This window comes from Protomyctophum bolini, assembly GCF_963924005.1.
Source record: "Protomyctophum bolini genome assembly, chromosome: 18".
NCBI lineage: Eukaryota > Metazoa > Chordata > Actinopteri > Myctophiformes > Myctophidae > Protomyctophum > Protomyctophum bolini.
The window spans coordinates 11209432-11230670 of NC_137879.1; the positions used below are offsets into that span (position 1 = coordinate 11209432).

Below are 21239 nucleotides of genomic sequence, written 5' to 3' on the forward strand. Positions count from 1 at the left end.
GAAAAAAAGCCCTACAAACTTAGCCACAAGGTGCACTCACACGGGCAGATGCAAAGATTACAGTCTACCATTCATTGTCAATGTAAGCCAGCGACATGAAGATGCATCCGACATTCATCTTTGCATATTTTGCAACAAAAGTGCAGTAACTACATTTTTGTACACACCGACTTATTTGTGTATCCCTTTGTGATTTTGGTGGATCAACAATTACCTCAACTTCTTCAAGAACATATTTACCATTAGTGTAATATCACTTATTTGCCAATAATGTCATTTGGCTGACCAGTTGAAAAGTTGAAACACTTTTAAACCCACTATCGGCCATTTTCCAGTAATTCTTTCCAGTAGTTTATACTGCACTTTGGCTTTGTAGGGAATAGACCGTGACCTCTAGGACACAAAATCTCGACACCGAAAATAGATCATACGCTGCGAGTTGTAGATTGGCCATTTTCCCTTAATGTTCGCCCCAGAGTAGAGATAATCATCATGGAACCTTTAACTTGTATAGAAGAAGCACTTCAGCTCCTGTATTGCACACTGACTGTACTGTACTGTATGTTGAATGTTAGTGAATTGTGAAGGGATACAGGCAGAGTGGGCAGTGGGCACCTAAACATTGTGGGCACGTCGATGTTTAATTGGCCATTTTCTTCTTCCAAAAATGTAAGGACATTTAGAATAAATGTATGCTTTGATTAAGAACATGCACAGTACATCAATGTCAGATCAACATTTACCCTTCAACCTCTGGTTTATGCCCCAAAATGACTGCCTATATCCACTGGGTTTGTAACAATCTTTAGAGCATTTGCAATTTGTAGCATGTAATTTAGAAAAAAGCAATGCTGGTTCCCATGCAGAGTTCTCTGGTGCCCACAGTTCAGGTTATCTTGTGCAGTATTGTACAGCATGTACTCCATGTAGCACTTTGTTACTGTTAGTATGTTAGTTATTTCCACTTAAAGTGTTGCCGAAGGATGTTCAATATTCAATGTGGTTATTAATGGTATAAGTACTGTGGTTTCAGGTGGCTTTCCTATCCACTTTCCAACAAACACAATGAATGGGTGATGATTTGTAGAAGCATCTTGAAGTAGCGTCGCTCCACAGTCTCACACATGAATATGCTGTATATATTTATGGCACAGCGAGGCATATGCACAGGCATATGCACAGATGCCACAGTGTATTAAACATGTTGATGAAACCATTGCACCAAAACCGTTCTGCTGTTGCAGGAGTGTTTCACCAAAAAGTACTAAATTGTTTTATTAAGTAAAAGTATCAATACTGCAGTGCAGAAATACTCTGTTACAAGTAAAAAGTCCAGAATTGATAGACTACAGTAGTTTGACAGGAAAGGGGGAGAGAGATGGGGAGAAGATCGGGACTCGAACCCACGACACGCTGTCAGGCCTAGGTGCCTGGACCGCTCGGCCGGCCTGGGCCAGACCAGCTATTTTCAAATGGCTGAAATGTATCTAGGCCTGAAGTGCTAATAATGTTTCTCTTGTAATAATAATCAAAATGTACTAAGTAACTTTACTAAAGTTTTCAAATAATTGTAGTGAAGTAAAAATTTCAATATTTGCGTCCGAGATGTACTGTTACTGTGTAGTGGAGTAGAAGTAAAAGAACCTAGGATTGGAAACACTCCACTAAAGTACCTCAAAATTGTACTTGCGTACAATACTTGTTTTCACCCAGGTGGAAAAAGGTAGTATTTTTAGGGACATTGAAGGCCGGGGGGATGTTATCCTATCTCCTCGGCTTACCATTGGACAGGATCACAGAGTATTATCTCGGAGAGGCTTTAAACCTAATTTCACAGAGATGTGTGTTGTTCAGTCACAAACAATACAATACAAGAGAATTTAATTCACAAAATGATAAAAATAGAACCGGACGGCATGCGCCCAACAGCATGCCGAGTCCACACCGTCACATTTTAAAGCTACTATTTATGTCAGTGGTGGATAATTTAATGTAATAAATACATGTATCAATACTGCAGTATAGAAATACTCAAAGTGTACTTGAGTAAAAGTACATAAAGTACCAAAAGTAGAAAGTACTCATTCTGCAGAATATCCCATCTAAATCTTTACAAATATACACATCTTTTGAAAATAGCAGATCTACAAGCTCACAATGCTTCGCATCGTTCGCATGCATTGTGAGCATGTAGATCGGCTATTTTAAATTTTAAATTTGTTTTTGTACTTCAGTAAAAGTACAATGGTATTGCCTTCAAAATATAGTATTGGCGTTAAAAATACTTACAGTACCACCAGTAAAGTAAAAGTACAAAGAAATGTGCCAAAATCTTTTGGAAAAGAGCAGATATTTTTGCGCTGATCTACAAGCTCAGATGTAAGCTTGTAGATCGTCTATTTTCAATTATCCTGGGGCTTATCCCATTCTGACCGGGAACCCGTTTTGGTGTTAGCATCATGTTATGCTTTAGCTATTGAAAAATAGCAGATCTACAAGCTCATAGCGCGCCACCGAGTGGCGCGCTACGAGCTTGTAGGTCTGCTATTTTTGAAAAATCGAAGAACATTTTTAGAATCTGATCTCAGGTCAGAATTGGTTAAATCAGACCAGTGTGTGTCCAGTTGAAAACTCGTATGAATCTGATCTCAGGTCAGAATGGGTTATTTGGTTAATGTATGTTTTATAATAATAGTCCAAATCTACGCTGTCAAATAATTGTAGTGCAGTAAAAAGTACAATATTTTGTATCTGAGATGTAGTGGAGCTATAGTGGGAATTGGAAATACTGGAAATACTTGGAAGTACTGTAAAGACAAAGTACCTCAAAATGTTACTCAAGTACTGCTACTCAAATCAACCCAGGCATGTGTTTGTTGGACGAACATGGTGCATAAGGCTGTTTCTTCATTTTCCATCACAGATTGACATGCCAATTGGTGATCTGTCTAACATTTTCTGCCTTTTCTATTTTCCATTTTCATTTTGTACTCTTAATATCTGTAAACAGTAGTTGGATAAATTCCTTATTATTCATTTCCCATTCTTTTATTCCTCATTACTTGAAATGTAATCTGGACATAATTTCCGACCTACATTCATATGGATTTCTTAACTGACTAATTCACATGATTTGATTCATTTTCTTTTCTTTTCTTTATCCCTTTTTTCTGTTAACAAACACTTCTCCTGTTTCTTTTTTTGCAAAAAAAGGAAAAGTAGTGGAGCTGCTCTTTCTTCTTTCCTATCTTTTTTTAGTCTCTTCTTCTGTCTCCTATCTTCTCCTTAGGCCATGTTTGCAAGCTACGTCCCTGAAATCATAGAGTTAATAGGAAACCGCAAGAAATATGGTGGTTCCTATAGTGCGGTTAGTGGGAGAAAGTAAGTATTCTGGGAGGTTCTGCTGCCTCCGCCCGCAGTAGAACCTTCTTTGCATGCATTTCTTTTCTTTTTTGTCTTGTTCCATGCATGTAGGCCATGTTTGCTCGCTACGTGCCAGAAATTGCCGCTCTCATCCTTAATCGGAAGAAATATGGAGGGAGTTATAACTCGACCAGAGGCAGAAAGTAAGTCAATTGAAAATGGTGTGGTTTTGTGTGACTTAAGAGACAATTTAAGAGGCAATGATTGTACCCTGATGTCACAGAAATATTAATATGGAAACTGTGTGGTCTGAGAATGAACCACTTTAAACCTGGCATCCCTGTTTTGGGCCCATGCCATTATAGTCGAAAAATGAATTCAAGCTCACAACACGAGCTACAAAAAAAAAGTTCAAATCTTTCAAAAAATAGCGAAAAAAGCTCATCTAAAAGCTCACCACATGTTGCCTCGTGCTGCGCTGCGAGCTTGTAGATTGGCTATTTCCGCTATTCATCATTATGACAAGTACACAAGTGCTTAAAGACCTCAAATATTTAAAGTGAATAAGTCACACTGTGACTGAAGAACTGGGCCATGCATTTTGTAAGAAATGCATAATTGTGTATGCTATTGCTTCATGTCACGTGCTATGTATGCTGTCATGGCTGCTTGTGGTAAATGTAATGTTTGCTGTAATTAGTCTTAGAAGTGCTTATTCATTTGCCATGCTCAGAGATGATGTGTGCAGGGTTTTCTCAGTCTTACTCTTAACCACTGTGGAATCAGCTGATGGCATCTAATAATTATTGGAACCAACATACGCATGTTTCTTCATTCATGATTTTCCACGTAAAATGTCTTATGTATACTGCTATGCACCACGCAGTAAAGAAGTAAGATAATGATGGTGGTCATTAGAGACTGAACACGTGTGGACTGTGGAGTGGATTCTCACTCCCGTCCTATTCCACTTAATCCACTCCCACAGAAAAAATCCCATTCCGTCCCAATCCCGGGCCAGAGTAAAAAAAATTATCCCGCTCGCACTAAAAAAAGACTCCCATCCTGCTCCCGTGTTTTTTTACTAATAAGTTAGTCATTAGGAAAGGCAGTGTTCCTTTCTTTTTAGATTTCTGTTTTCATGCAGTTTTAATTCAAAATATATGGCACTAGGAACAGTTCATCTGTGGTAAGTAAAATAATGAGGCTAGATGTGATTCCCGTTGACTTTTCATTGCCGTCCCGTCCCACTACATTTTATTTATCCTGTCCTGCTGGAATCCCACGGGACCCGCAGGAATCCAGATGAAATGTCATCCTCTAGTGGTCATCATCATCATAACTCAACAGAAACCAGCTGACTGGAAACTGATGGGTGCTGCTATCATAGTTCATTTGACAATCTGGAGAAAACACTGCACAGATCAGTTAAACATTGCGTTGCCTGGCAGGCTGCTTACAATGTCGTGTTTGTATTTTGTGTTTGTAAATCACACATTACATCTTTACAATCCACACAATATCCCATACTTTATATCATTTCATTTCCACTCATACATTGAAGAGACTAATGATCGTGTGTCAAGTTAGCATGCTAATGTTTAACGGGGTAAATCCCCTTTAATGTATAGAGAGGCAGGTGTCATGTCAGTCAATAATCTGACTATGCAGACGGTTCAATACTCCCCTTGTGTGTCATATTGGTTTAGGTGGGTGAGCCATGTGCGTCAGATGGGTGGGCCATGTGCGTCAGATGGGTGGGCCACGTGCATTTTCAGACCATGTTTATTTTAAGGATCAATCAACAATAGTATAGATAAAGTTCCTATTTATCAGTATCACAATACCAACAAATTCTTCAAGGTTTTAAAGGAAAAATGCAATGACTTTCTTTTTAAATATATATATATATTAACGTATTTTCATTACAATCTCAGTGTTCGTTTGGGGGCCACTTGCAATATCCTCACGGCCCACCAGTGGTCCCTGGCCCACAGGTTGGAAATCACTGATTTAATCATAGACGCCAAAGAGCTGCAGAACAATGAATACCACAATCGATCATAATGAAATTAAGCAAATACAGCTGGGAGTGCTTGGGCGTGGCTTGACCTTCTCTCCCCAAAGGTAAATCATGTATTCAGGGCAGGCTACTTAGTCAAAATCTAATCTACAAGCTTGGACATTTTCACAATTTTTGTGTGATACCGTTGTACACAGTGTATGCAATTGGATGTGGTTAATTAGACGAATTGATTTAGTTCTATTCTAGTTCCATTTCTGTAAAATAAAAACACTTCTAAATTATTCAATGAATCCAACCACCGGTATGTAAAATAATCATTGTGAGGAGAATACCTAGTGAACAGTGAACACATCCGCTCTGTATTTTTGCATGCCTTCGCTTGCTTCTCGCTGGTTCTGTATTGCTTTCTTGCTTTTTTATTCCTTACTGGAATAAACACAAACCTCTGCTAGTCTGTTCTCCCAGAGTTGCTGCTGTACATTCTTGGCCTTTGTCTTCAGTCCGACCTACACCTTGCATTTTAACCTTGAGATAAGCACACAGCTATTACTTGAAACTTCATGTAAATCTGTCATTGTATCCAATGCATGATTTACGCAGACGTTCAAGCTATGCAGCTGTTTCTCAAGAAAGACGGATCAGATTCTGCCACAGACACATGGATAGCTCAGCCTTCCGAATCGATTTTACACTTGCTTTTTTGCTCGTACCTGTACAGTATATAGTCGTTTCGTCTGTTGTGTAGTCAGGTTTGTTTGGTCACAGTCTCTCTTAACCTCATGCTTAGAAACAGAAATGTTTGACTACTGATATTTATACAAGATGTCCTTTGTGGTGTTAATCATTGTGTGATCATTGCTAAAACAATACATTTTTAGAGAATTTAACCACGATCACCACAAAGGCTAAAACCAAATAAAGATTTAGGGCGGAAGTCAATACACTTTCTCACACACACTCACCTGTCACATTTAGCTCTGTATGTTTTTTCAAGAACATACAGTCAACAATCCCATTATGTAAGTTGTCTAAGGTAAATTATTGATGTTATATCCTACAGTATGGCTATATTGACTATAGTGATACCTCTCGTTTTCTCTCTGTTTTTCTATAATTGCTTCTGGCTTTTTCCTGGATGTGCTGTGCTGTCATTATCACCACTGTATTTAGGGCTGTCACGATTACAAATTTAAGTCAACGATTAATTGTCACACAAATTAATGCAATTAACGATTTAATTGTGTTTTTTGCATTGAACATTGGAACGTTACAATTTGTATTTCTGTTTGCCTTTAAGGCTTCGTAATCACAAATTGCACAGGGAAAATATGACAAATATAACTAGCTTGAAATAATAGTAAAGAGGACAAAATAAGCTTTATTAAAATATAGAAGCTCGCACATTCACGGCTTCACGCTATAGCCTACTGTAGATTCAACTATGGCCCTAGTAAATTCTAGTTGTCTTTGCAAAGGCTTTAAAGAGAAATGTTAAGGTAACGATCCAATTGGAGAAGAGACCTATTGATATGGGGATGGAATGTTCCACACCTGAACACCGGTTTCCTCCACAATGGATGGATGATGTTCAGGTCTTCTTTGTCCTATGTCATGATACCTGTGGCCTAAATCAGTGGTTTTCAACCTTTTTCATATCAAGATCCATTGTTTATTCTGCATTTGACCCACCAACCACCATTTGATGAGATGTAGCCTCTCAGACCCAAAACCATGCTGTATTGCACAATTCCATGCTGTATTGATGTTGGTACCGTAATAGGGGGAGACAAAAGGCAAACGATCAAAATAACATTTATTTATTTTACATTCTCTAATTGCGTACACTTCTTGTAAATTAAGTAATGCAGATGTTTAACAATAGTTAACAAAAGATCTAATAAGGGTTGGTTACAAATTCAAAGTCATTTAGCTGCGGACCACCTAGGCCTAAATGAAGACTACACTATTCACCCTTTTCCTAGGCTGTGTTCCACTTCCTGTCGATTTCATTGGATATCATTGGTCATCTGACCAGTTTCATTGGATCAAATCGACAGGAAGTGGAGCACACACAGCCTAGGAATCGGGTGAATAAATAAGCTGCTGCCCTAGGAAAGGACGTAAATATCCGTAATGAACAAATTATACAAAAATGAATACATATGGTGTTTCATCACCGTTATGCAGTGTGGAGGAACTACTGTAACTTCTGATGCAGTATAGATAGACCCAGTGGACATTTTCATAATCTATTTACTTAAACGCTTATCTTTTATAATCTGACATGGAAATCCATAGTGTCCTCTTTCACAAATTAACGCCCTACCTGAACACAATACAGCGTCACAAAAAGCAGCACATCCGAGAAGCTAGAAACGCGTCGATTTTATTTATTTAAAAAAAAACCCTGAAAAGTTTCAGTGTTGGAGATCAAGAGGTTTCCACCCTGACAGAGACGAGATGTATTTTTTTAATACCTGCTTCTGGTCGGGCTGAATGAAAAACATGCATACATACCTCATGCACTCTTGGGTATTCTCAGGTGAAATGTGCCCTCTGTATTTACCCATCCTAACTATTTGGAGTAGAGGGTGCCATTAACACAGCACTCAGGGAGCAATTAGGAGTTGAGTGCGTTGCTCAGGGACATATACATGCAGTAGACGGGGGACCTTATGATTCCCAGAGAACCTCTAGTCCTCATATGTATTTACTTTTGTAAATACTATATGTATGCTAACCAGAACAGGCAAATATAACAAATAAAATAAAAGTTAAATATTTACATTATTTTAATACCATAATGTTTTGGTTCCAGCGACGCACTGTGAGCTTGTTGATTGGCTAATTCCGATATTTGTCATCCGAACAAGTATGTAAGGTTACGAAAATGTCCCCCGTCTTACGAATCAAACCCTGTGACTCATCATTCAGTCCCTACAGTGCATAGGACAGCATTATTGCAAAGTCTGACGTACTGTACAACAAAAACATGTCAAAGGTTTTCTCCCCTCACCCATTGTAATAGTTTGCATTATTTCTACATACATTTATAGTTCCACAAATTACGGTTCAAAATCACATTATCCCTCCTTCAGTTTAACACTGTCTGGTGACGTTTCATTTCTTATTATACCCAGGCCATCTCGCGTGCAACTTTTCAGAATGCAGAATAAAGATGTTGAAGTTGAAAAGGCAGCATGTCATTGTTTTGTTCCAGGGTGTGATTATTGTTCTGCCCCTGATTTTGCAGGCACATCGTGGTCTGTGGACATATTACACTTGAGAGTGTGTCCAACTTTCTAAAAGACTTCCTCCACAAGGACAGGGATGATGTCAATGTAGAAATAGTTTTTCTCCATAAGTAAGTAAATGCTATTTTTATGTATCTGTGTCTGGTTTGTTTGTTTGTTACTCCCACACCCTCTGAGGAGTAGATTCAAATTGATTCAACAACGATACGTGTAACCACTTGAACCCTGTACAAATTCTGTGTACAACTACATGCAGCTATATTATAATTTTCAGAATTAATCGTTTTACTTTTGTATTGTGGGTTGAACTGCCCATTTAAGGAAGATGTGTGTTCCTCTTATTTCCATAGTATTTCCCCTAATCTTGAGCTGGAAGCCTTGTTCAAGCGTCACTTCACCCAGGTGGAATTCTACCAGGGGTCTGTCCTCAATCCACACGATCTGGCCAGAGTCAAGGTAACGGATGACAGATGGGTGCATGGGGTTGTAATCTGTAATATCCCTCACCGTCCTATTGTTTTGATTATGTCCCTATAATCTGTGCCGTGCTGCTGTTATGCTGTTAAAGCCGAATTTCGATCAGTTGCGTGTGGGCGGCACGCAACACAAACGGACAATCTAATACAAGCTCACAATGCGTCCCAGTGTGTGAGGCGTGGTGTAATCTTGTACAGATCGACTGTTCTCCAGAGGCACCGTCTGTGTCCTCTGTTCTCACGGTCCTCTGTTCCTGTTTTCAGATTGAGAACGCAGACGCCTGTCTGATCCTAGCCAATAAATACTGCGCAGACCCAGATGCTGAAGACGCGTCCAATATCATGAGGTACAACAGTGGTTCTGAGACTTTTTCGGGTGGGCTTCAGTGCCCTCTTTCCCTGATTTTTGAATCCAAGTACCCCCTTCACCTGACTACTGTACATCATTTTTGCTTAGAAAACTGCAAGAGAAAACCATGCTGTAGCTATGCTATGCATGAATGACAACCCACCTTTGAAAAATGTAACATTACATGGTTGTAATGTAGAGTCACATGAGCAGATAGATTATGTGGCCACAGTTGTGCTAGTCACTTTCGGCTCACTTTACAGATCAGGTACACCCTTGCTATCTCTGTGTATCCCTAGTCCCTACCTAGGCCAGCGGCAATTATTACCTAATCGCAATTGTTTGAAGTAATCACAATTAGTTTTGCATAATCGTTTCCATGTTGAAAAATGTCCATACATTTTCAAACATTTTTTCAAAAATAGCTCAACATGTCACTTATCGGTTATGCTCAGTCAGTGTTGTACCTGGTTCAAGGATATCAACGTGTTTATTATTGAAATGTAACACCGTTGAATATGAAGTATTGAACTTTGTAGATGCAAAATAGATGCTGCCTTTGCCTTTATACTATAAAGTTGACGGTGTGCAGGTCCTTCCTGCTATAACTAAATTAAATCTTTCTGGAAGCTTTCTTCTATTTAATACATTTTATAATGCTTTACTCCGTTTATTCCGAAATGTTGTTATTAAGTAATAAATACTATCTGCCTAGGTGGTCATTGTCGGGAGATAATTCACCAACGGGGTTTAACCACCGACGTGAAGCGGAGGTGGTTAATCACCCTGAAGGTGAATTATATCCTGACAATGACCACCTAGGCAGATAGTATCCCGCTTATTACATGGCTACTTGATGCATAAATTAATAAATTGACCCAAAACACAAAACTATTTCCTTGCGGTAATGAAAGTATTCCATAAGTGTGGTGCTGGCCGCCGTCTGCCCAGCTGCAGCACGGTCGGAAAACAAGGAAGTGAGTGAAATAGAATCCATTTTCCATTTTCTGGTACTGCTTTGTCTATTTCTCGCTCAAATGTTTTCAAAAACATTTTTGAGAGCCATGTTTAGCTATGAATGACATTGTGTGTGTGTTTACATGGCTGTCATGTTGGAAACGGCAGTAAATCAAGCGGGGCACAGCAGGTGCTCAGAGGGTTTGATTAGGCATCGGCCTGGCATAGAGCGGAGCGGTCTGTTATCAAGAAATAACACACCGCTGAATTATGCGATTGACCAATCGGAATCAAGCAATCCACCAAGCCATGTAATAAAGTAAATGAACTACTTATAATATTCTATTCTATCTGTATGAACAGTTAATGAAGTGTTCCCATTTTATTTTAATTTCTCACATTAGAGTAATATCAATCAAGAACTACCATCCGAAGATCAGAATAATCACCCAGATGTTACAGTATCACAACAAGGTATGTAAACACTTATAGTCTCTGTATGCCATTAAGACCTGAGGACGATTCTAATCGGTAGTTTAGAATGACAGATGGGTCCATGAAACTTGAAGATTTTTCAAAAATAGCAGATGTACATGTATAGCCTACTTTGTGGGTGCCCACTTTCCCTAATTGACTTCCCTAATTGACTTGACTTCCATCATTTTGCTTAGAAACCTGCAAGAGAAAACCATAGCTAGCACGATGCTATGGATGATTGACTATCCACCCACCTTTTGAAAAATGTAACATTACAAATAAGAAGTGAAGTGAAATGGTTGCACTGTAGTGTCACCTGAGTGGAAACATAAAATGTCTTTTAGGGATCTCTTCTCCACTAGTCCCTCCCTAACATTTAGTCTAGTTTTTATTTATTGACTGAATTGGCATACATTTAGTCTTAGTTTTAGTCATCATATCTCTCTCTCTCTCTCTGACTCTCTGTCTCTCTCACTCCCCCCCTCTCTCTCTTTCTCAGGCCCACCTTTTGAACATTCCAAGCTGGACGTGGAAGGAGGGGGACGATGCCATTTGCCTTGCTGAGCTGAAGCTGGGCTTCATCGCCCAGAGCTGCCTGGCCCAGGGCCTCTCCACCATGCTTGCCAACCTCTTCTCCATGCGCTCCTTCATCAAGGTGCCCCGCCGCTCATCCTGTCCCGCCACACACTTTTACATTAGTAGTGCACCCCCAAAATGACTGTGTGGGGAACCGTTCGCCCCACTGACTACTTCACATTTGGCACACGCGTTCCACACCACCACAGGGAGCTGTGCACCAAGTGCCCGGCCTAGAGTCTGTCAGAATCAGATTCAGGGTTGTCCAGAACCGCCACAAAAGGCTGCTCGGCTGTAGAATTCCCAGCCTCTGCCTCAGTCAATTGATTGCCATGGCAACCTGTCATTTGATTACTTGACCAGTCCACTTAATTTCCCCCCCTATCAAGTATCAGAACCTCTCTTTCTGGTGCTTCTAGTTTCTCAAAATGCAGGTCCGGGTCCAAATGCAACCAAATGGCCCCTTTACAGGTCCATGTTGGTGCACTCTCTCAGAGTTAAATGGACACGGTGGATTTTACAGTGCTATAGCTTGTGTGCATGTCTTTTCCTTCTGCTGTAGATTGAGGAGTTTCTATTCCTTCTGCTGTAGATTGAGGTGTTTCTATTCCTTCTGTTGTAGATTGAGGAGTTTCTATTCCTTCTGCTGTAGATTGAGGTGTTTCTATTCCTTCTGCTGTAGATTGAGGAGTTTCTATTCCTTCTGCTGTAGATTGAGGACGTGTTTCTATTCTTTCTGCTGTAGATTGAGGAGTTTCTATTCCTTCTGCTGTAGATTGAGGAGTTTCTATTCCTTCTGCTGTAGATTGAGGTGTTTCTATTCCTTCTGCTGTAGATTGAGGTGTTTCTATTCCTTCTGCTGTAGATTGAGGAGTTTCTATTCCTTCTGCTGTAGATTGAGGAGTTTCTATTCCTTCTGCTGTAGATAGAGGAGTTTCTATTCCTTCTGCTGTAGATAGAGGAGTTTCTATTCCTTCTGCTGTAGATTGAGGAGTTTCTATTCCTTCTGCTGTAGATTGAGGTGTTTCTATTCCTTCTGCTGTAGATTGAGGAGTTTCTATTCCTTCTGCTGTAGATTGAGGAGTTTCTATTCCTTCTGCTGTAGATTGAGGAGTTTCTATTCCTTCTGCTGTAGATTGAGGAGTTTCTATTCCTTCTGCTGTAGATTGAGGAGTTTCTATTCCTTCTGCTGTAGATTGAGGTGTTTCTATTCCTTCTGCTGTAGATTGAGGTGTTTCTATTCCTTCTGCTGTAGATTGAGGTGTGCATGTCTTTTCCTTCTGCTGTAGATTGAGGAGGACACATGGCAGAAGTACTACCTGGAGGGAGTATCCAATGAAATGTACACCGAGTACCTTTCTAGTGCCTTCGTGGGTTTGTCGTTCCCCGTCATTTGTGAGTAAGTACAACTGACAAGTACTGTAGAGCTCTGTTACCATTAGTTACCATATACATTAAAAGGGTTTATTAAAATATATATATTTAAGATGTTTCGTAAAATATTGTTATATAATATCGTATTTTTGCACACCTCTAATGCAGGGGTTCTCAACGTTTTTGGCTGGGGACCCCCGGAAATGATTTGTTATTTTTATATATATAATTTGGGGACCCCCCAAAATAATGTGGTGACCCCCAGAGGTCGGGAGTCGCGACCCACGGGTTAAGAACCCCTGCTCTAATGTATGATCTGTCGTATGCTCCTTTGCAGACTCTGCTATGTGAAGCTAAAGCTACTACTGATAGCTATTGAATACAAGTCTGATATAAGGGAAAGCAGGTAAGGCGTACGTTGTTTTTACTTACAGTAAGAGTGTGTGGGGGCACTGAGGGCATCCAGGTGCAGTGGCACATTTTAAGTACCCCCCCCCCCCCCCATAATTAGCCGTGTTCTCTGTCAGTGCACTATAGCGCCTATACTACAGGTTGGTTGGGGTAGCTACACCCGTTAAGCAGGGAACAGAACCAGGAGAGATGGGCGTGTTTCTCCGCACATTAGATTTGAGTGTATAGCCCCGCACTGGAAAATGTCCAGCGAATCAGGTGTGGACATTGTCCGGTGTCACACATGCAGCATGCAACAGGAGACTATTTATTCATTCATTCATTCATTAATGTCTGCATTCAGATGCATTCACTCACACATGAAGGTAAATGGTCCGTTTGATACGGTGGGGGGGGGGAGGAGTCTGAGTAGAAGACGCATACATTAGCTACTCCCACTTAAATATAACACAGAGGGAGGATCATCAACTGCAATCTTTTTGAGCGGCGCTTCCGCTCCATTACGCAACTATGTGTCTCTATGGATGTTTGGATGGATGGATGGATGGATACGTGTATCCCTAAAGTGGCCAGTAGAGTACAGTAGAGTACAGCACAGCGTAAAGTGGCACAGAGTACACTACAGTACGAGACCTGATGTACAAGTACACCCCTTGGACATGACGCTAGTATGTCGCAGGGACATTGTAATAACCTGCGTGTTTGTTCTTGCAGCACCCTCATAAATCCTGGGAACCATGTGAAAATGCAAGAAGGAACTTTGGGCTTCTTCATTGCCAGTGATGCCAAAGAAGTGAAGAGGTACATATTACAATAATATAAAATGTACTTCTTATTGTTTTTTAATAATTCACAAGACAGCCTGACATATTCCGAAATTCTAAAATGCACAAAGGACGTAATAATCAACCTTGAGTGAATTTCAGCTTTGTGCTATTAAATCCCAGACCCTATTGAAAGCCTGAATGCATGCCTGAATAGCAACAAGGAGATCATTTGAAATTGTTTAGCCAACATGTTGTGATGCTTTCTTATGAACTGTGCAGCTGTTCATATGACATGTCAACAATGCTTCAGTCAGCATAGACGTCAATCATTATCAGTGCTGGAAGAAGCACTAAGTAACATTGTTTGCTTAAGTAAAAGTAGCAATTCCATAAAAACATCACTCATGTACCCATTGCTATATTTGTATTACCGGTAGTAAGACATTTCTATATATCGCTTTTATCCGAAGAGCTTTACATAGATGTGCATTACATTCACCCATTCACACACTAACACACACATGGTAGAGTAAACCATGCAAGGCACTCAAGGACACTTCGACACTAACTCTGGGGGAGCCCGGGATCGAACTGGGAACCTCATGGTTCCCATCCGGCTGCTCTACCGGCGACTCTATCCCTGAGCCACTGCGGCACACCTCAGTTGTAGTGTTTATGCATTTACATACTGTATGCTATGTTTTATTTTATGTTGGCTACCTTACTGTAAACTCAAATGCCGTTAAAGGGTAGGTAGTGATATATTTGTTCAGTCCCTGTCTCTCTCCAGCTAACCCTAAACGGAAAATCTATATTCAGGCGGGTCCCATTGACGCACCCATGCAGAACACAAACAGAACATCTTTCCTACCATTATAGTAAAATTCATGCACATGAGCTAAACTTCCATAATACAGTGCATGTGTGAAAGTGACTTAATTATGTCGTCCTCCTGGTGAAACTCCTCCCTGTCCAGTGGGCATCCTGACCTGAGAATGTTCTGTTTACCAAATAGACTAGGCGACCCCTGTTACCAAACAAACATTCTATAAACATTAGAACGATTTAACACTTATTTTAACAAAATAATATTACTTTACATGCACCTTTAACAACCCATTTTGACCTGAGATCAGATTTAAAAAATGTCTTCATCCTGACAGTTTTCTGAAAAAGCTATGTTTCTATGTCAGTGGTTCTTCCGTTTAAAAAAAATAGCAGACCTACAAGCTCGGTGGTGCGCTATGAGCTTGTAGATCTGCTATTTTTCAATAGCTAAAGCATAACATAATGCTAACACCAAAAGGGGTTCCCGCCCAAAATGGGTTAAAATCAGATTTGGCTGACATGTTGCTCTTTTTTTCTCCAAAGGGCATTATTTTACTGTAAGGCCTGCCACGACGACATTACAGACCCGAAAAGGATAAAGAAATGTGGCTGCAAGAAATGTAAGTGCCTAAGATTTTACTGTACAGTCAAAAACATGATGTCTTTCCGAAGGGCTGTTAGTCTTTATAACATATTGATGCTAAACACATCAAGTCTTGTTTTTACCTGAATGCTGCCGACGGAAGGGAGCGTCATTACTCATTAGCATAGCAAGCAGGGGTGACATTGTCTTTACGTGACCTACTTAACCACCTGTCTAAACCACTCAGTACCCGCGTTAATAATTCACCTTTATGAAACCTTGTAACCTGGGCACCAAGAGTGAGGTCATTGGATTTCTCTGTACATGACCACAAACGGGGTCATTGTTGCATGTTTTAACATGTAAGTAAATGTCCCTTCCTGATTGGAATTCTGAGCATTATAGAGGAAAATTAATCCAGCTTAAAAGCGTATAATCTTTTCGCTGTGAGCATACCATACACCGAGAGGTAATAATAGGAAATATTTCCCCCACCAACTTAATTTTTTTAAGGTATACCATATTTTTCTTTGCATCATTTGTGAACAAATCTGACATTATTATTGTTTATTGCTTGTAATAAAGCTAGAATAGTAGGTTAGTTTTCTAATAGTTGGCTGTCTCCTGCTGTTGAACTGTGAACTGAACTGTCGTAACACTAAAATGCATAGAGAGAGACTTGTATCCTGCAAAGTACAGCACCTGAACTGCCCTGTTGAATGCACTTTAAAACCATCATTTCCTTTCCTTTCAAAAGGAGTTGCCAAGAGAACTATACTGCTTAACCCTAACATTGTATTTCTTTCCTGCTGCTTGGAACTACACACATTTAATTTTTCTCTTAAACTCTCACTCTATAGTGATTTATTGTGAGTAACATGGATTCATTTTTATGCCAAAACACAGCTTGCTACTGTACATAGCCCTGATACAAAGCCAGCGCGTGTTTGACTGTATTGTACGTGTTGCATGTACCGTAACACTGACTGACGCTGCCTGCCACAGTACTGTATGATGATGTGCACGTTGCTCTGGGATGAAGGCAAACATTCACCACCTCATACAAACACTACCTAGGGCTGTCACCGTGTCGTGACGTTTTACTCTACAACCGTAACTGTTCTGCAATCAACTGCGATTAACGGTTGAAATTGTGTGTTTGTCATTGTTTAGGCGTTGTAAACAAAAACTTTACTGCATAGGACAAATGACTTGTTGTAGGACTATAGGCCTATGTACAAAATGACTGACATTGACTGATACTAACAATCACAATATATAATGTATTATGGCCAAAATAGTCCCATGTTTAATCCTTTTTTGAAATATTTTTGAAAAAATTTTGCAATTTTCTCAATTATCTCAAATAATTGCTATAAGGCAATTATGTAATAATTGAGACATCCCTAAACACTACAACATCAACGACAATAATCAAAACAACAATTGAAAGAGGCAGAAGACAACAAAATGATACAAACTTGTTGAGCGTGACAATGCAGTTAACAAATTAACCTGAAATTAAAAGAAAAAACTAAAACAAACGAGACACTTCCTGCAGTCTTAAAAAATGGTGGACAACGTAATCAACACCAGTACTTGAGTCAAAGTATAGAATTGATACTCCTGGTACAATATTACTCAATATTCCTGCTACGGGAACCTAACACAGGTCACAGACAAGGCCAGGGACATAAGGATGAGGCTACATGGCAGGGCACTGTAGAGGTCAAGACCCTGGTGTTAGATAGGAGAGAGTGTGGAGGTCACAGTACCGCAGCAATGTAGTTGATGTTGGCTAGGCCGCACTCTCGCATCGCATTACTCAACTACAATGATAGTTTCTCCGTGTTTGGGTGTTCAAGAGTACAGTACATGGTTTTGGAAATGATGAAGTATTAAAATCTTCCCCAACTAAATTGAATGTCAAAATAGTAAAAGTAGCAGTTCTACAAGCTCACAACGTGTAGCGATGCATTGTGAGCTTGTAGAGCTATATATATATATATATGACACATATATATATATATATATATATATATATATATATATATATATATATATATATATGTATATATATATATACTCAATGAAATTTGTAGTGGAAATGTTTAGTAGAAGCAAAGTATCCAACAAAAATAAATAAATAATAGTCAAGTAAAGCACAGATACTAAAATTAGCTTTAAGTACAGTACTCAAGTAAATGGACTTAATTGGTGTCCACCACTGATCTTAAATAAGGTATCACATCTACACTTACTACTAGCTTTAACACTACTGTATCAGTGCTTGGATGTGTTATACTGCAGCTGACCACCAGGTGTCCTCCCAGTCCAATGAATACAGTACAGTTTAGAACACAACATTACTGTGAAAAGTGGATGAGAAATTGTCACAAAATTAATATAGGCCTATATGTATTTAATTTTTAAATTAAAAAAAAAACTTTTTTAAGAAACATCTAACATTAGGCATATAACCCCAAATGGTCTAAGTGCTGCGTTTAAAATGATTATTTAAAATCGTCCACAACATCTTGCTTTGTTGTATCCCGATCTGTTTTCTATTATCTTAGAAATGAACAAAACAGAGTCGAGGACTGCAACAAAAAAAAGTTATTTTATATTCCATATAGTTATTCAATATGATTGAACAATGGCAACTCTTCCGATGATATTATCATAACCTCCAGTACGTGTTTAGTTCTAGTGTGAGTTTATTTAGTTTCGTTTTTTCCCCCTCGACACAGTTTTATGTGAGCCACTGTGACTTATTTATTATTTATTTCCAAATCCTGTTCAGTTCCAATTCTTAGACCCAAGGAGAAGCATTTAAGGTGTATCTCCCTCCGCCAACCTGTAATGTCAGTCATCTATAAAATAATTCATAAGATGTATGACAGCCAATTTGTACAAGATTTCAGCTCGATTAGACCGCCATCGACTTCCTTAAATATTTCTAAAAGTATGGTGGCGGTATCAGTGGCTTGGCCCTGATCGATCAATCCAGCGGTTTGCAATAGTAGCTCCAGACAGACAGACCGACCCACTTATATACAGATAGGCCTGTCACTTTTACAAATTTAAGTTGACGATTAATTATCACAAATGATTACGATTTATGATTTAACGGTGTTTTTGTTTTTCATTGAACATTGGAACGTTACAATTTGTATTTCTGTTCGCCTTGGAGGCTTTGTAATCACAAATTGCACAGGGCAGATATGACTTTAATATATACATAGAAATTACTGACACATTCATCATTTTGTATATTGTTTTCTTGATCTACTTCGTGACTATTTCTACTATTTTTGAAAACTTTTGGAAACGATTGGCGATTATGCAAAAATAATTGCCATTATTTCAATTACCGGTATTGCAATTAGGCAATTATGTAATAATTGTGACAGGTCTACAGACAGATGGTCTCTTTCAGAGCCACGGCGTAAAAAAATATTCAAGAGTAGGTGATGCCAAATGCCCAAGCGAAGGCCCCGCGGCGCATTGTGTGTACAGAACTGAAAGGCATGTGAACTGAAGCCAGTGGAACAAGGTCCCTGCAGGCTGCTGCTTGTTCTTCTAAGGGGAATATCCTTGAACTGCTCCCATGCACTTCCTATATATTCACTCATGTCACATTTTTTCCCTCCAACTAACGTGGCCCTCTGACCTAATGGCATTTCCATCACCTGCTCCCACTAACGAAGCCAGCCAGAAGCTCGTCCCGTATAACGATAACTCCCGTACGAGTGCGCTGAATGTGCATGCTTTTCTTCTTCCGATCCCATGTGAATGAATTCATATGACCTAAATCTGATTTCACTATGCACTGACTCAAGACAGTAAAAAGTTACAATCTTTCCCCCCCATATATCAAAGAAGTACCACTCCTTTGTCCCCTATTTTTTGCCTGCACCCCCCTCTCCCCCCTCCTCTACCCCTCCCCTCCTCCTCTACCAGGTGCATACCGCGAGCCTCGGCATTAACCTGCTTTTCCCTCTTCCTCTCATATGAACCCGTCATGGACTGTGTAGCCAGGAAGTCCACCTACAAGAGAATGAAGCTGGCATGTTGTTTTGATTGCGGCCGTTCGGAGCGCGACTGCTCTTGCATGCCGGTTAATGTGCATTGTAAAGTGGACACCCCTCAACGCGGCATCCCACTCTCTCCTGTCTCTGTTAATGATTACTCGGCCACATTACGTGCCTGTAAGTTGTCATCGTTGACATATCTCTGCTGTTCCTCGTTTCGTTGTGTGTGTGTACACGACAGTGTGCCCTGATTTATTACACTTTGTCGTGCGACGGCATCGTGCGCCGGAAATAGCCCGGTCCACAGTTCTGTACCGGAGCGGCTATTTTTGGTGCGCCGGCACCGTCGGTACGATGGAGCATAAATTAGGCAATGGCACAGTGTTTTCTACAGATCATGTGCTGTCTTGGGTGTACTGTCTGTAGCACCAGTAGTGTCGCTGTCTTGGGTGTACTGTCTGTAGCACCAGTAGTGTCGCTGTCATGGGTCTCGGTGTGTGGCTTTACTTGGGTGTTTTAGCTGTGTCGTTATAGCTACCACTGTCACTGTTTTGCGGATGACTGCTGAAGGTGTTGTTGTGAAGCATGCTCTAATATTCATGTTTGCTGTCGTATCACACTCTAATCAACCTACCTGTAGTGTACAGCTTCAAGTGGTTAATCATTGAATAATGTGATTCATTGGACATATGGACAGTTTGAACACCAATGTTAATACTAAAATGGTGACAAAATTATTTAAACAGCCTATCACATACTCAGGTAATTGTTGGTGGTTATCGATGTCAATAGAAACAACAATAATATCGACAGTGGAATTTACTGTTTCCGTCCGTTTTGGCCTTGCTCTAGGTTCCTACATTTCCCATGATGCATTCCATGGGCAAACATTTGCTTGCCACCTGGCATGCCTTATAAGGTCAACCGGATTCCTATTTTTGAGTGTCGCAAGTCTTTTTAATATTTTTAGAGCACTTATGGCGTAAATCAAATGGCAGCCAAGTCTATATTCTAATGTTTTTTTAGGGCAGCAGTAATGAAGTGAGACGACGTCATGTGGCCGATATAAATACAGTGGGCGCCCCTCACTTCACACAAATGGGATTTTTCTTTTAATTCAAGACTGCTGTTTTGCTGTGAACACACAGCAGACCAAGTAAGCCCTGCCGAGACAGGGTCCATAGGGGCAGGTGCCTATTGGTGCGTTCACATGGGCAGATGCAAAGAATGCCAAAGACGTGCTGTGAGTTGATTTGGAGCAGCTGCATGCATCATTGCGTCTTTGCATCGTCATGTCACTGGCTTCCATTGACAATGAATAGTAGACTGCATCTTTGCATCTGCCCGTGTGATCACAACAGCCATGAGGCCCATAGGAGCAGGAGCCTAGCCTATATATCTCCTGTTGCTGTAGCCATGAGGCCCGTAGCTCAGGAGCCTATCTCCTGTTTCTGTAGCGTGAGGCAGCTTGTAAGTACAACCCCTGGACATGACATTGGTATGTCGCAGGGACTTACTTCGATCTAACCCTTGATGCTGAGTGCCAAGCAGGGAGGCATTTGGTCCCATTTTTCACAGTCTTTGGTATGACCCGGCTGAACCCCAACATCCCAGTCTCAGGGGGGACACTCTAACCACAAGGCCACTGAGCTGGTATATAAACACGGCAAACAAACGCGTTAATGTTCTTGGTGACATGACATTCTGGAGTGGGCCTTACAGTGATTCGCTCCTCATTCACATACGAAGGCTATACTTCCAATG

At 40.2% G+C, this 21239-nt stretch overlaps 1 protein-coding gene across 6 annotated transcripts in view; it reads left to right on the plus strand.

Annotated features, from left to right (window-relative positions):
- The window catches only part of LOC308332614 (calcium-activated potassium channel subunit alpha-1a-like), a 123590-nt gene that overhangs the window by 71534 nt on the left and 30817 nt on the right, over positions 1-21239 (plus strand). For 5 of the 6 annotated variants that reach the window (XM_080788592.1, XM_080788593.1, XM_080788594.1 and 2 more), the window contains exons 9-18: positions 3290-3381; positions 8643-8753; positions 8994-9099; positions 9384-9466; positions 10830-10899; positions 11402-11557; positions 12768-12877; positions 13190-13258; positions 13978-14064; positions 15402-15478. In XM_080788592.1, the coding sequence (XP_080644718.1) occupies positions 3290-3381; positions 8643-8753; positions 8994-9099; positions 9384-9466; positions 10830-10899; positions 11402-11557; positions 12768-12877; positions 13190-13258; positions 13978-14064; positions 15402-15478 (961 nt within the window). Of the gene's footprint in view, positions 1-3289; positions 3382-3474; positions 3567-8642; positions 8754-8993; positions 9100-9383; positions 9467-10829; positions 10900-11401; positions 11558-12767; positions 12878-13189; positions 13259-13977; positions 14065-15401; positions 15479-21239 lie in introns of all 6 variants that reach the window. The other variant, XM_080788595.1, reaches the window with a different exon arrangement.